Source organism: Gavialis gangeticus, unplaced genomic scaffold (genome assembly GCF_001723915.1).
Source record: "Gavialis gangeticus isolate Ggan-Ray unplaced genomic scaffold, GavGan_comp1, whole genome shotgun sequence".
Lineage (NCBI taxonomy): Eukaryota > Metazoa > Chordata > Crocodylia > Gavialidae > Gavialis > Gavialis gangeticus.
The window spans coordinates 28,975,121-28,991,795 of record NW_017728993.1 but is presented as its reverse complement, the minus strand read 5'-3'; the positions used below and the strand labels follow the sequence as shown (position 1 = coordinate 28,991,795).

At 40.6% G+C, this 16,675-nt stretch overlaps 1 protein-coding gene across 1 annotated transcript in view; it reads right to left on the bottom strand.

Moving 5' to 3' along the window:
• Window positions 1-10,412: 10,412 nt before the first annotated feature.
• Window positions 10,413-16,675, bottom strand: part of ST6GALNAC5 (ST6 N-acetylgalactosaminide alpha-2,6-sialyltransferase 5) — a 144,110-nt gene continuing 137,847 nt past the window's right edge. The window contains exon 5 of the mRNA XM_019501469.1: window positions 10,413-11,910. Coding sequence (XP_019357014.1) covers window positions 11,679-11,910 — 232 coding nt within the window. The 3' untranslated portion in view covers window positions 10,413-11,678. The remainder of the gene's footprint in view (window positions 11,911-16,675) is intronic.

Genomic DNA, 16,675 nt, shown 5'->3' with positions numbered 1-16,675 from the left:
AAAAAAAAAAAAAAAAAAAAAAGGCTGCAAAATTGAGATAAACATGCAAGTATACCTAAGCCTGAGGCAGGAATTTCTGGCAGCTATGAAAAGAGGAGCGAGTGCTTGATGTGTCCAGAGCTGCCAATCCTCTTTTTTTTTTTTTTCTGTTATATGCATGCCTACCAGGAAGAGCTATCTTCCCAGCATGATCAAGAAACATAAATTAGCCGATACTACTGATACCCTACCAGCATTAGGAATGCCAGCAGTTCTTGTTCCAAATGTTGCCATCTCTCTGAAAGCCGAACTCCATTAGGCTATGATAACAGTTGACCCTTCTACGGAGAAAACAGACCTGCCATCCACAACCTGTTGTGAGGTTTAGAGATCTGATCCCTGTATTATAAACAGCTTTATATGGTTTCCTACTCTTCAGAATCAGGTGCTGCAGGCATGGGCTGAGAATGAATCGATCACATGTTATTTCTTGTTGCCCCCTCCAGCAAGGGGAGAGGACAAAGCCAAGCTGTAAACAGTATTATCTGTTGGTTTCTTGCTAATAGATCTAACGTGTGATGCTAGGAACAAGGATCCAAACAGGGAGCTCTGACTGGTATTAGACTAATAAACTGTGGAAAGAGAACCCAACAAGGTGAGAGCAAAGAACAAATCCAAGCACACATTGACAGTGTGCGAGGAGGCTGCTAATTTGGCATGGCGGCAAGTCCATAAAAGGTGTAAGAAAAGCCTGAAATATTTAGCTTTCCCACTGTGGCAGACCAGCAAGGCATTTAGATTGGGTAACCCTCATCTCAGCAGAACAGGAACAAACATCTCCCAAGAAATTGCCCCACATGGGTGATGGGCATCGTTGCTGTGGAGGGAGAGAATGGAAGGCTTTCCTTTAGGATTTGGATGAAAGGTTTCTGTACCTGAGCTGGCCACCTAAAGCCCTTATAAGAGTCAGAGCAATGGATCCAGAGCAGATGTCCTGGAGTCCACAGGAGTGTGGGGTGAGGTCCTGTGTATGTGGCCTAATCTTGGGACAAAGCCCTGAAGCGTTAGCTCCTTTGGAAGTTTTAACAAAAAGACTCTCCAACTGCTGGCTTGCAACAGTGACTGTGGTACGTGGCTATGAAGTAGTAGAATTTTATCATACTTCCCAAACTAATTCACCTCTGGGCTGAGAACAAGAAATATTTCACCCAAAAGGGTAATTTCTGTAGAAAGTTGTAAGCTATAGAATATGAGTGTATATAATGAAAGTGTCTCCTCAACCATAACTTTAGCAGTGCTGTACAATAACGAGCATAATCGTTTTTTTTAAAGTGGTGAAAGGCAAAGAAAGAGAAGATAACAGGTAGATGTGTTTCTCATGGAAGATAATATCCTTTGCTATGGGCACCCTGTTATTATCTCTGCTTTACATCTGTCGGCAAACTTTAAAAAATAACATGCTGCAAGTAATACACCTTGAAAGCTTTGGTGCTTTAATATGAAAATCTTTTATATGCGAAGTAAAATGCTGTGAAAGCAACAGTGTTTTTCAGAATGTTTCACTTGCAAATGCCTCAAAATTAGTGGTGAGGTTTTTTTTCCTCCTTAAGGGGAGATTGTTTGATGGAGTGGTTAAACCAGAAACGCTTTTCAAATCTTTTTCCGCACCTTTATATGTGCAATTTCACTTCAGCTCTCCACATGATGTTTTATTTCTCTGCCTCCTATCCCACTCTTTTAGTCATTCATATATATATTGGGGGTGGGGGGTTAGGGTTGTTTTTTTTTTTCTATCAGTAGAGACAAGGAGACAAAGATTATATCAGCAAAGGTGCTTCAGCCATAGCCTGTACATGCTCCCTGAACTAAATGTCTCTTAGTAAAAGGAACCTTTTGGTTGCTATAACTGCATGCATACTGGGACTTCTGCTGGCAGAGCTATCAGTGAGGGTGATGACCTTTTCCGGTCTCTAGCTGATTAAACTTTCAGGGTTATAGGCTTAGTTGCTGAGCCTTACGTTCTTCTCTGAAGACTCATGGGTGTCCTGTTCCCTATTTCAAAAACCTGTTGCAAAAGGGGTTGCTATCATTTATTAGGCTTTTGATGCACTGTGTGGCTGGTGTTACAATAGAAACTTGCAGTGTACACAGCTACTGTGTGTTTAATACAAAAACTGTAAAGTATTTAGTGGAGCAAGTGCTAGGACTCACATTCCCCCTACCAAGCCAATGCCTTAATGACTAGATACAGTGTCATGCTCACACTCTTCAGCCCAACAAGCATTTGATTATTCTCTGTAAAGCTTTAGTGGGAGTGAATGAGACAACCCACCCTTTCCAAAGCCAGAATGGCTTGTCTCCTGGTGGATAGGATACTCAGGGGGCTAAAAGACTGAGAATGAAAGGAGAATCCCTCCTCAAAAAATGGGGGCAACTAAACCTCCCTACCTTCCATATACTAAGCGAATTTCCTAATAACTAAACAACTTTGCTCATGTTTTATACAGAACCTGATGTCATACATGCTCTGTTATGCATACCGAGCAGATTGAGGCAAGAGATGTGGAGGAATCCCTAATCTGTGGATCCTTACAGGATTTAGGCACCACCATAGAGCTCTGCTGTGAACAGTTGAGGCATCTTTAGAGTTGGTCCATAAGAGCTCATTTATTGGAACGGGGTCACAAAAATCAAACCCAGTCCTTTAGTGGACAGAGGGAATAACCAACCCAGAGAGTAAGTCAGTTGTTGACTGATATCCTGAAGCATGATGGTAAGGATGTCTTATAAGGATCCGGTGTGATGTGCTGGCCAGAGCTCTGGCTTGGGACTCAGGAGATGTTCTAGTCCCAGTTCTGCAACTGGCTTACTTGGTGACCTTTGCTAAGTCTGTCCTTTGGTTTCCCATTGTATAAAATGGCAATACTGATACTGCCCTTCCTTGTGACATGCTTTGATATATATTGAGGAAAAGCACTTTCTAAGCTTTAGGCATTATTAACCATCCTTCAATGGTTTTATTAACTCTACCAGCTCAGATCAAGTTTAGTTGCGTGGTAAATTCTGTCTGTGGTTTTCAAGGAGTATATCTGTGCAGTTAATAAAGTATTTTCTGTGGCTAAAACTGTGCTGCCTTTGGCTTTCACTAACCATCTCCATGTCCTTCTGTGGCAAGAAAAAGGAAAATAGGAGCATCTGGTTTACGATACGATTTTTACAGTTTTGTTGGTCTCTCATTTGTTTCTTCTCTAAAAAAAAAAAAAAAAAAAGCCCCACTCTTTGCACTCTTTCTTCATACAGGAGGCTTTCCATAAGTTCTTATTGCCCATATTTCTCGTGCTCATGCTCATGCAATACCCTTTTTAAATGAAGTGACACAGAACTAGCAGCAATTATTGTATGTGTGAACCCAGCACTGACTGACCAGAAAAAGGAAATACAGAAATTGGGCTGACATGGAATGTGGCATGTTCTGGTTTTACCCACAGTCTATTGAATGCTAATAAGCAAAACAGACAAGTTATCTCAGTATCCACCTATGAAAGGGTGGCATGAGCACATAGTAGATCTGCACCCAATCATAGGTGCAAATATGTTACAGGCAGTGGGTGAAATGCACCCACTTACTTGTAATTTACCTTTTCAAAGGGTTTGCCTTTAGTGTTAGATAACAAAACACAAACCTCTCGGGGCTCTCCTCAACTTGGCTGTTCCTAGGGTGTTCCTTACAGAACTCCTTGCTCTTCATTCGCTCTGCTTGCTGCGAGTTACTTAAACCTTTTTATTCTTCTGGATTATAGCTAATGGGATTCCTCTGGCTACCAGAGTGAGTCACCGGAGTCCAAGAAGCCAATTCCTCACAACCTGAGATGACTTGGAGAGTAAGTGAAAGTGGGTAGTAAAGCAAATGTTCAAGAATATGTTGTTTGGCATGCAAAAATAATGCTGCATAAACAGCAGCTCTTAAACAGGGGCCTTATTGCCAAAGGCTTCTGAAAGATATAACTTTGTATTATCTGCTTTCCTCGTTTGGTTTAAGTGTGCGTGTCTCCATGTGAAATTAGACTGAATAAACTCCAGCACACTTCACATCAGATTTTATTGATCCCAGGCACAGTATTTATGCATGTGCCCAAAACTGCAGCATGTTGAGCTGGGGCTCAGCCTGCCAGCCCAGGGCTGCTCTGACCCAGTTCAATGTGCTGCAGAGGGGCTGGCTGGGGCACAGGGGTGCTTCAGTGCTGGGCTAGCCAGCAGACAACCCCCATATTGAAGCACCCTCATGCCCCAGCCAGCTCCATCAGTGTGTACAGGTGAGCTGCAGCACGCTAAATAACACTCCCAGGGGATAGTACTAGCGTTGGGCAGTGCTATCCTGTGGTGGTGTTCGTTAGTTTGTGTAGATGCTGGTGTTTTCCTGCAGAGCTAATAAGGCAATTCCACAGTAAACATCTCATGTAGACGTGCCCAGCAGGCATTTATTCTGACCTTGTTGCAGAGGTTAAAGGGAAAAGAGGAAGCAAGCAAGCAAACTTCTCACTCTTCTGTCCACTGTGCAGTCCATCAACTCTCTGCACATCTGAGTGCAGAGCAGAGGTAAAACAGGGGATCACTTCCAAACTTTGCAGATGCCACCATGCTGCAACCCCTTAAGAGCAGTGCAGTGCCTGCACTGTTACAGAGAGCATCGTCTTCCAGCACTTCAGCTGCATCACTGAACTTCGGTTTTATATGGCCAAGCTGGCACTGCCTGGCCACTTCATGTTCACGTTTCCCCATTGCTCTGGATGTGTTGAAAACATGTTTAGAGGACCCAGTAGCAGGGTTCAGTCTTTTATGGTGTGAACACAGCTATTTCCCCACCCCCCTTCTTTAACTCTGTTGTGCTCCAGTACAGAGCAAGTCTTCACCATACTGTTGACTTTTCCAGTTGTTGTTTTAGATTTCCTATGCATTTTTAAAAGAGTCTATTACTCCAAAGAGCTTTCCTCATATACCATTAAATTTGTCATACCTTATATCTGCTGTGCTTTGCAATAGAAAGCTGGAAATTCAAATAGGTCTGAATTTTATTTCCTTTCAGCAAGGGCTCATGGTGCTGATAGTAAGATCCTTTTTTGTTACAATTTACTGATCTTCATATATTTCTGTTTAACTGTTTTTTTACCCATTATATTTTTATCTTTGAGCAATGATTTTTAGCAAATGATAATTGTAATGGAAAGTGGGTCTTTTTACATCAAATTAATTATTTAAATCAAAGCACTTAGAGGTGATTATCATATTTTATTATTTGAAACTGCTATTGGTGGATAGATCCCTATTCAATATGCAATGCTAACTAGTACATCATGTAATACATGTGTAAAATATTCCAATGGCAAATTCCTGTAGTATTAAGAGTCTTTGCCACTGAAGCCACTACTATTTTTAGCTCTCTGAGATCCAGCCTATTTTAGGTGTTTACCTTGCAGAGTGATGACTACCATCATACCTAAGAGGCTATCATCAATTTATGTTGAGACAAAAAACATTGCTCCCTAAAATCCACAAATAAGGGAACCCAGACCTATAATATCCTATCCAACTATGGAACCCTAACTGGGGAAGTATAAGGTTTAATCAAATCCATCCTAAAACTTCTTGTTACCCAAAGACTGAGTTTTCTCCAAGGCACAACAGACTTTCTATGAAAATTTAAAAACAGACCACCTTCCCAGCAATACTCTCTTAGCCACCAGGGAAGTTCCAGCTAATATAATAACATCCCACACCAGAATGGCATCCAAGCCTGCCTGACATCTACAAGAGCAAGATTACAACTCAGAGTACAGACTTCAAGATATTACTGAACGTATACACTTAATCCTCACACACAACAACTTCAGTTTCAATAACCAACACTTCCTGCAGAACATGAGCACAGCTTTAGGTATCAAAAAGGTCCCACAATGTGCCAACCTTTTTATGGCCCACCTGGAAGAACTCAAGATCCTCAAGAATTGCACCATCAAACCCATGCAATACCTAAGATATATAGATGTCATCTTCATCATTTGAACCAAAAACCTGGAGTCTCTGATTGATTCCACCATAAATTCAGTAACCATCACCCCTCCATCAAACTATCTCTTGAATACTTCAGCACCAACATTTCCTTTCTAGACACTATGATCAATATCTAGAATGGTAAAATACAAACACCACATACAAGAAACCCACAGTCCAACATACATATCTGTACAGAACCAGCAATCACCCTAAACACACCAAGAAAGCTGTAAATACAGTAAGCCCTTTGATACCGCTGAATCTGCATGGAGGAGAATACCCGCAATCGTCAGCTCCATTCTCAAAAGGGCTTTCACCCAAGAAGCCTTGGACACTCCTTCAGAGAGCAAGACCACACTTTTGAAAGAGCCACTTGATACCATGTGAAAAATTGCTGCAGTACAAAAAGAAAATCCCTATGAACCACACACCATTAGTTATGACCTACCACCCTTCCCTGGAACCTACATGGAAATTCCTCAAACAATTGCAACCCATACTAGAAGAAGACCCAATCCTTAAAGAGATCTTTCCAGAACCACCCATGCTAGCCTTTAAACAAGCACCAAACCTCGCTAACCTCATCACCAGAAGTCAACTTCCTATGGTCCAAAACACACCGAATGGATCCAGACCATGCCAGGACAAGGAATGTAAAACCTGCCAACACATCTCTACCACTTCCACAATAACTACACACCCCACAACAGAACCATCACCATTCCTGGATCTTACACCTGCACCTCCAGAAATGTAATGCATCTCATCCAGTGCACTAAATGGAGAAACCAAACAACTGCATACCAGAATGACCGCACACCAAAATCTGCCAAAGACAAAAATACCCAATTACCTGTGGGTGCACACTTCTCACAAGACAACCGCTCTCTCTCCAAACCTCTCAGTTTTAATCCTCAAAGTGAACTTACAAAACACCTTTCGTAGACGAGCCTACAAACTTCATAAATCTACTGGATACAAAAAATGGATTAACTATAGACATTGGATTTATGGCACATGATAACCTGCCTGACATCTAATAACCCCAGGTAATTTGTCTGCAATTTGCCAGCTTCATTCTATCACCAGTTCAACATTCCCCCTTCCCCACCCCACCTACCTGCCTCTCACCTATTGTCTCCCTTTCCCTCTGATTCTCACTGCCAAGCATTTGCATTTTTACAGACCTGTATTTTGCATATTGACTTCCATTCCACCCAGGAGAGCACACAAACAACACCAGACTCTCCTGATGCCCAGAGAAGGGTGTTTGTGCCCAAAAGCTTGCAAAGAACAATTTTTCCAACTAGTTGGTCTAATAAAATATATCAGATTTATCCAAAGAACCTTGTCTGCCTATGTCCTTAGACTACATGGCTACAACCAACTACCCTTATTTCATTTAGCTAATTTCCCTGTTTCCTGATGTTTCCTTTTTATTTGTTGGAGTAACTGTCTTGTGGGTTAGGTGAGGATCTCATCAAAGAGCTTTCTTTTATTTACTTTACCTTCAAAGGATCCATTTGAGTATTTTCCTCCTAGTCATAAATCCTGATGTCCTTACACCCTGCTTGGGTAGAACCCATTGGATGCATCCAGACTAGCACACACCTGCGGTATGTAATGCTGCAGACCTGCCTGCAGTGCTGCAAACCACACATGTTGCACATGTAGGCATTCACCATGCTGTTAATTTGAAGTGAAGCAGGTTTTTTGACACTGGGAGATCCTGGTGCCAGAAAAACCTGTGCCTGAAAAAAGCAGGGCAGTGTACGTGGCAGCAGTGTGTGCCACTTGCAACTGGAGCCTGGCCAGCTCCACCTGCCGGCCAGGGGACCCTGCTGTCAGATTGTTCCCACTGGAGCCCCAGGTAAGGCTGCTGGGGCCAGTCCAGGTGCTGGCCCCAGCTTCCCCTACTTCACATGGGGCAACTTGCCGTGTGGTGGAGTGTACGTGCAGGGTCAATGCCTGGGGACAAGTACCAGCAGCACAACTGTGCCACTGCTATTTGTCACCGGGGAAATGCATGTGTGCGCTCATCTAGATGCACCCATTGATCTCCATTAGAAGTTTTCCTGAGGAAGAACAGCAGGATTATACCCTTAAGATTTTTAAATATTTTTCTTGGATGAATATTTACTTCACTGCATTGTAAACATCTAGAATCCTTTTCCATGTGAAACAACTGATTCAGTCTGTGCAGTCTTTATTCCTGATGTTAAAGTTTAGTGCAGAGACTGTTTAACAGGAGACCTGAGTTCTGTTCTCTGATTTGGTATTATACTTCTAACATGACTTTGAACAAGTTATTTCACCTGTTTCTCAGTTTTGCTATCTCTAACTATGGGAATAAATAGTACTTGCTTAGCTTTGTAAAGTCCTTTGAGACCTTTGAATGAAAAGCTCTTTTAAAGTGCATGGTATTATTATTTTATAACCTAGTGTGGTTAGGCAAACATTTTTGTGATAAACAAATGCAACCAATTTCTCCATACCTGGTTGCAGAGATATTCCCTGTCATGTTCAGTTCCAGTTGCATATGTCATAACAGAATGATAGTTCTTAAACTGAAAAATTTCTGCTGTAATTAATCTGGGTAAACGAGAGAAGTAAATTGGACGTTCAAATTTAAAATTAAGTATATCTTAAAATTGATATCTGTAAGCCTTGTTTAAAAAATCATTTTTAGTTTTTAAGATGTACATTGAAGCTCACAAATCAGTAACAACATGGAACATCAGACCTAGAATGAGAGCTTAAAAGAGAACGTGACAGTGGTACCTAGTGGCCCTACATCTGTCTAGCCTGTCAATTATTATCACAAATTCATATTGAAGATGTGTTTTTAACTGGACGAGACAAAAAGTTCTTGCCATATAAATGACCAATACTGTTTAGAATCCTAAATTCATGGCTTCAACAAATTCCTTGGGCAATGAATCTGAATTCTGCATTGCATCCTTAGGAAACTGGTTTTTCATACAACGTGTAATCAGACTTGCAGTTAAAGTCAGAGGAACTCGCTGAGGCCAAGACCATACCAAGACTTAAAAAGAGACTGAGTGTTTAGAAGGAGACCAAAACCATTGAGAGTTATAATGGTGACTGTTAACAAAAAAATTACATTCATGATTCAAGCTTCAAGGAATTCTCTGGGTGCTCAAGACCTAACTTAGGTGCACATTATCTTCTAATTATTTATGCCTTTTTTGGCCTACTTCATATTTTCTACTGCTGGAGACAGGTTATTGGAATACAAGGATCTCATGTGTGATTCCTGTTTGACAACTCTTATTTCCCTATCCGCTATAGAGAAGGGTCTATTATAACTGTCTAATCTATTTTTAACAACAATTTGTTAAGGATTTTACTGCGCACACACATACCATGTCCTGCAGCCATAGGGTGATGGAAGACCTAAGACTGCTATATTTTATCATGACAAAAATCCTTTTATTATGAAACTATTAATAAAATATCTAAAAGATAGGCCATTGTGACATCAAAGGAGCCAATGTAATCTATAATAAAATCTTTTACAGTTGCATTAAAAATGACTTGTAAATCAGTTTGCCAAAAGTTCATCAACTTGAACAATACATGCTGGACTTGCCCCAGCAGCCAGGCTGAAAGGGACATGCAACTGATCATTAGGTTAAAATCCATTCTTTTCTAAGATTCCTTGAAATAACATGGGTGGGAGACAACGCCATCAATAAAAGGTTTATGTTCAGCATCGGATGAAAATTGGCTCGTGAATGGTTGTAAATAAATAATTGGCAAAGCAGCTTAGCCTGTCCTAGATTAGGATTCAGGTTTTGCATTAGGAGATAGTGTGCAGGAGGGGAAAAAACCTAAGAGGGAGGTTTAACATAAAACAGAAGGGCTGATCTAATTTGTACCTCCTGTTAGTTCTTTTACTGCTGCCCTTCCCACCTCTGTGCAGTGACTGTTCAGATGCACACTCAATGCTCAGTTGGTATAAATAAAGCTATTTCACTCGGCACACCTGTTATTGGACCAACCTCCCCCACTGAAAACCGCCCAGAAGCTTCCACAGGCTGGAAGCGATTCATATCAGGTCTGAATCTGGCCAGTCATTTCTACTTGCTGTGATCTTATTGAGGGCACTGGGTCATAATGGGCTTAAGTAACTCTGAATTTAGCTGCACTCCCATGACATATTGCAGTTTAGGTTTGAGCTTCTTGGCTTTTAGTGTTTCAGGATGAACCACAAACAATTGCATCCTTCTAATTTTAGTGTTTGTATAATGAATGAGCTTTAGCACCTGAACTATAGTGTTCAATGTAATAAGTAAATTACCCCCAGCAATTACTCTGAAGGAGGAAGTTTTAGTATTTTGAAGTGAAAGGGCAAAACACACTGCAAATGAAATCCTCTTTATTCAGAAGCCAGTTATAATCCAGTAAGACACAATGTGAGTTTCCATATACAGAACTATTCATGTCTACCACTTCAATTTGCTGGGACTAGCCCTCTTGAGTGCATTATGAAGAAAGTACCAAGTTTTTTGTCTTTATCAGGACCATTTCAGACCCAGAGAACTCAATTCACTCAGGTTCTTAACTTTAATGCAATCCAGAATCTACAAGGAAAAAGTCAGTAAAGTTAATGAAACAGTGAAATGCAGTAAGTTTGGCGTGGCAATCTGATAAAACACAACTTATATATATTCTTCTGGCTGATGTAGACTGAGATCATTGTGTAAGAAATACCACTGTCTTCTGGAGGGGAAGGCACCTGATCACATATTTTGAATCCACTTCTGGCTGTCTTAAGAAAGCTCTTAGACCTCCAACATTGACTCCTCTCATTTCTTGATTATTTATACAATGCCACAGATGGTGATGAGGACTAAGAACATAATGCAGTAGACCTTGCCTTGCCGCTCCCCCATCCAGTTAAAAAAAAAGAGAAGCCTGATGTTATAGCTGCACATGTACATTTACATCAAAAGGAATTTTCTTTGCCATTTTCATAGTAACATGAGCTGTAAGAATGTAGAGTCTTAACTAGACCTTCACATGGGAATGTTCTTGCTGTTAATGACTCCATGCTGGAGTCATTTAAAAAGAAATGCAACATTTCCAGATCAAATATTAATTACATGCTAGATAGAATCATATTTTTCAAAGAGAAAACTTCTAAATAAGAAGCTAGGCCTTTCTAAACCATCAGCAATATTAATTTGGGAGTTGAGGGATTATGAAAGGTAAATCACCACATAATTGTGAATTAGAAAAATACTGGCCTAGGTTGCATAAAAACCTCTATTAAATAAGTACTATAAGTTTACACTATGAAAATTCAGGGGCATTGTACCTTAAAAAACAATAATGAATTAAATATCTTATTAATGATGTTCAGGTTGCTTTTTACAAATCACATACACGTACAGGAAGTCAGATAGCTGGACAATTTATACAGTATATTGGATTAAGATACACTTTGATACAAAATGTCCTTTTAAGTATTCTTTCACAGTAACTTCCTGAATATTGTAGCATTTTCATCCACAATTCCTGTTAACCTTTCTCTTTTAGGCTGGTTTGCTGTTAGCAGAGGTTCAGTACCCTGAAGCCTGGTACAGTAGATGATTGTGATTGCAGTCTTGTGCATTCATTCCTCAAAACACCGGTTTAATCTCAGGCTGATTTATAGTAAGTGATTCGGGTTTCCAGTCTGGTTGAAAAAAGTGAATGTTGTAGGTCCGTGCCCAGTTCTCAAATACTCGTTTCTCTGTGATAAAACGATGATGACTGCCCTTTCGTCCCCGCTCATGTGAAATGTACATTGTACATTCATCAGGTCCAAAAGGTTCATAATAATGATAAGGTACTGAAAGATGATTAGGATCCCTGTGGAAGGAAGAAAATAGATGGAAGCCCAAGATGTTCTTTTTACTGACTGAAAAAAGATGTTATCTCTAATAAGCTGATGGGTTCAAATCATTTTTTATCGCAGTTAAACTGCATTTCCAGCAGCTTGCCTTTCACTAGTTTATTTAAACAGTATTTGAATAAAGCGAAGCCTTTTCCCCCCATCCTCTTCCAGTTAACTAAATAACTATAGGAGTTCAAAAACAATGCATGCTGCAGTGCTGAAGCATGATGTTTGAGAGAGATTTATATCTAGTTTGTGACTGGTGAGAAGACCTACAGAGGCATTCATGGTACAGAACAGGGGAAAGGACCTGATCCCAGTCATTGAATTCTCTCACATCAGCTCATGTGAACAGCATTGATGCAGTAACCCAGAAGGTAACCACCCAATTTCATTACAGCCTCCCAGACATACCAAGATGATGGTATAACCTACTGATGCTCATTTGATAATCAAGTAGACCAAGCACACAAATTTATTATACTATCACCCATGTCATCTTTTTGACCTTGTGACTGCATCGACAAAACTCAGCAGAAAACTTACCCTATAGTACAGGATGTCAAATATAAGGGTCATAGGCTGGATTGGACGTATGGAACCATATGATCTGGCCCTATGTACTAACTACAGGGCCAGTCTGGATTGGGCCATGCCAGAGCCAGTGTGCAGGGTACGCCATGCCAGCCCCCCCATGCTGTGCGCAGCGTGTGCAGACAGTCCAGCCCCATGTGCTATATGCAGCACATGCTGGCTCTGTGGTTTGCTGTGCACATGACAACCAGGGCTGGCACAGGACAGATGCTGCATGCAGTGCACAGGCTGGACCCAGTGATACATGTGACACTGGGGGTCTGGGGCAAGGGCTGTACACTGTGCACTGGACTGGACCCCCTGTGCTGCCTGCAGTGTCAGGTCCAGGCTGCACACCACAGGTAGTACATGCCCTGTGCCATGTGCAGTGAGACCCAAGGCGTGCATGTGTTGCATATGGCATGCAGGTGGCACTCAGCACCATGAGCACTGCACAGGGGATCAGTCCAGGTTTGGCCCATTAGACAAGACTAGCAACCTTCCCCCAGCTCACGGGGATGGCTTGACACCCCTGCTATAACACAACACTTCATAAAGACTTTCTGTGTGAAGGAGCGATTTGTTTGGGTCAAAGATCTTTTTAACCCTTTTTAACTTGTCATTGATGGTGCCTGCTTTTGAAAAGCTGCTTATATTTAAGTCTAATGGCATGAGTAATTTATTTTCCAGATGCCTGCCTTGTGTGTCTCTGTTGTTTTGAAAACTATACAGATTACCCTCTACACTGCTTTTACTATGGGCCCGGTTAAGTTGGTCTCACAAAAAAGCATCCAAATTAATGTAATTCTGGCAAATTAAAGAGGATGTTATTTGCATTTGTAGAAAAACAAGATCTAGGAATATTTTCTAGTCAACTCGAACCCACATGATGGTTCTATAGCCTGCCTAGCCCCTCCGGTTGGCTACCTATCCTGCACTGGCATAGTGTTGCAACTTAGAGGAGCCTTGCCTTACCACTAAGTGGTAAACTGGCCCCTTGATACATTGCAGGAACATACTGATGCAGAATCAGGGCTGCCAGTTGTAAACAAGGCTTTATTATTTTTAGTTGGAAAAGAAAATATTCAGTCCTTGAATTTCATTTCAGTCAAATATACAGAAATATCTATCTGCATTTTGTTTGGGGCCATTATTATTATTTTATACAATCTGTCATCTACAGAAGTATTTAATTTTTTTCTGACTTTTCATCCTCTATATTGCATGTATAGCAGTAATGTAAAAAATTGCTGCTGCTTTCCATTTATTCCTTAGATTAACATTTTAATTCAATCAATCTAGCTTTCTAATAACACAACCCTGAGATCAATCTTATACACAACCACAATAACTATATAATTACATTTTTGAAAATAAGATTGATTCTGAACTTATTGTACATAGCCACCCTGGAACTTAGAGAAATCTATTAATACATCTATATACGCACAGTTTTGAATTAAAAAATGGGGCTTATATATATATGTACCAAACATAGATTACTTATCTATCATCAAGTATAGAGTGCTAGATCTCAATTTTAAATTAATTTCACATGCTTTAAGTTTATTATAAAAGGTCCAAGGTATTATAAAGGAAAACAGTCTCCTAGATGAATGTGTTTGTTTGTACCATTGCCATAAATCTAACAGCTTATATTTTAATGTGATATTTAAATAGAAAGACTCACAATATATTTACAGGTATGTGCCTTTGTTTTAGAGTATTGTTCCTTTCCGTGAAACCTGATTTTACCCTGATTTCTCCAGTGTTGTGTAATTCCATTTAAATCAGTGGAAATTCACAGGTATAAAATCAGTGCTGTTAAGATCTGGCCCATGATATCCATATAATAAATGCACGCACTTTGGATTGCACTTGACTTAACTGCTGATGGGCAAATCATGCTATATTTGCTCTAGCTTTGCTAGGCCTGGCTCTTCCTGGCCTCTTAAACTGTTGAAGGTTGCATTATATTAAGGAGAGATAGCCAATTTGGGATTAAGCTACGTTAGGACTGGATTAGGCAGAAATCCCATGCCTCCAGGGGAAAGATCTAAGATATTAGGAACTGACCCATCCCCAACTATTTAAAGGAGTTAATTCAAATGTATTATTCAGGGTTCTGAGTTGGGAACCCAAGAACTTGGAAAGAAAGAAGAAAGGAAGCTGGAACTCATCTGTTGTATGTCCCCTTACTCTCTCCTTGCAAACATGTAATCAGATTAATGTGGTGGGTCTTACTTTTTGCTTTGTTAGGAAGTTTCTATAGTAGGCCAAGCTTCCCCACAGTAGGGCAGCCAGCTATAGCTGACAAGGTCTATAACTTCTTGGCTTTGCTTTTAATAGGATTTAGATACCTAACATCAATGACCCCCTTTGTGAGGTTGGCTTTATAGCTACTGCCTAACAAAACATTATTTTAGGCCCCAATCCAGTAAGTGACTCCAGTGGGACATCATAGGTACAGATATCTGCTCATGAAATCACTTCCAGGATCAGTCTTTTACCCATTCTGTATAAAGTTAACAAGTAGAAATGGGTCTGAACCAAAACCATCTGCCTAAACCTGCCAAATTTAGGGGATGAGAACATCCAGATTTAGATTGGAATTTAGGGCTATAAACACAAAGGGGTCTTAAGCATAGCACTATAAAACCTGACTTTATCTTCTCCATACTGGAATTCAAAGCCTTGAGTTAGAGGCTGTGGCTGCTTATACAGTGCATAGGAAAAGAATTAGAAGCTTTGGTACCTATACAGTGCACCTAAGAATTAGATCCACAAACAGCCAGAAAGATGGTGGGGGACTGGGTGGGAGACATTTAAACTAGGCAGAAGGGAATGCTGAGAAGGGAAGTAGGGTTTAGAGTTAAGCACCTAAGACCAGTCAATTTGTTTGCATGTATTTGGGAGGAGAGGAGGATGGCAGTCGTCTTCCCTCATTTTACCTAACAAATCAGTACTTAAAGCAGTCACCTAGTATGAGGGACTTAGCTAAGAGCCACCTCTGTCTCATTTGAAGCAAGGATTTGAACCCTGAGGTATGTAAAGTATCTCAGTGACTTAACCATTAAGCAAGTGGGTATTCTAAGAAGGTATCTCAGTCTCTCCTGTTAATGCTATTCCACTTTGCATTACATAAATATTCATGGAGAAGATGCCAGACCCAGGGTCTTATAGACAAATCCTCTAACCACCAAGCTATAGCCTCTCTCTGTATGAAGCTCGGTTTGGCAGCCATCCTCTAAAAACACTACTGAATCAGGCCTGGCAGGCAAAGGAGCTCTTAGGGTCTCCATCCTGGTGGGCTCTGGGCATGGACCTGCACTGTCCTGCCTATCAGGACTTGTGTGGTTTTGTGCACAACCCCTGCTAGAAGTGTAGATATTTTCTCAGAGGAAGCTGAAGAACCAATGGATTTCAAGCAACTCCTGAGTTAGATGGAACCAAAGCAAAGTGTCAGAGTATTAAAGTCGAAATTTAGGTACCCGCCATAGCAATTAGGCACTTAGATCTCTGTATGGATCTGCCTTTTTATACCTACTCTCTACTCCTCATCTGAATAACATACTAGCATCCCAGCATGGAGTACCATCGGTTTCAAGGAAGTTAGATTTGGATCTGAACTGTGTGGCTTGGGTTACTAACATGTAACCCAAATTAACTGTACCATGTTATCCCCTAACTCTGCAATTAACTTGTGTCACCAGAAAATGAAATGCATGAGTAATTTCTATGAGGAAATTGCTAGCCACATCATTTATTAGCATTAAAACAGATGCTATTTTACTACTGACTGATACTGGACATTAATCAGTATTTTGTCAGTGTTAGCATGCATATTAATATCACAGCTGGGAGAAATCTGGGGAAGGCAGTTTGTAAAATATACTATATTTTCCAACTAATAGCCTGCCAGCGCTGTGACACAATAAGCACTTGTACCCAGTGTCAATCATTTACTCTTTACCACTTCAGTGCACATTTTTCCACAGATGGTATCCACCCACACAGGTACCTGAAAAATACAGCAAATTGTGTCTGTATTAAAAGGAACAAGGCAGAAAAACAAGGCCATCCCATATCCTATTGCAGTCAACCTCTTCCTTTACAAATTAAAATGGTTATAAATCAGGCTGATATGCACTTCCTCACTTCGGGTAA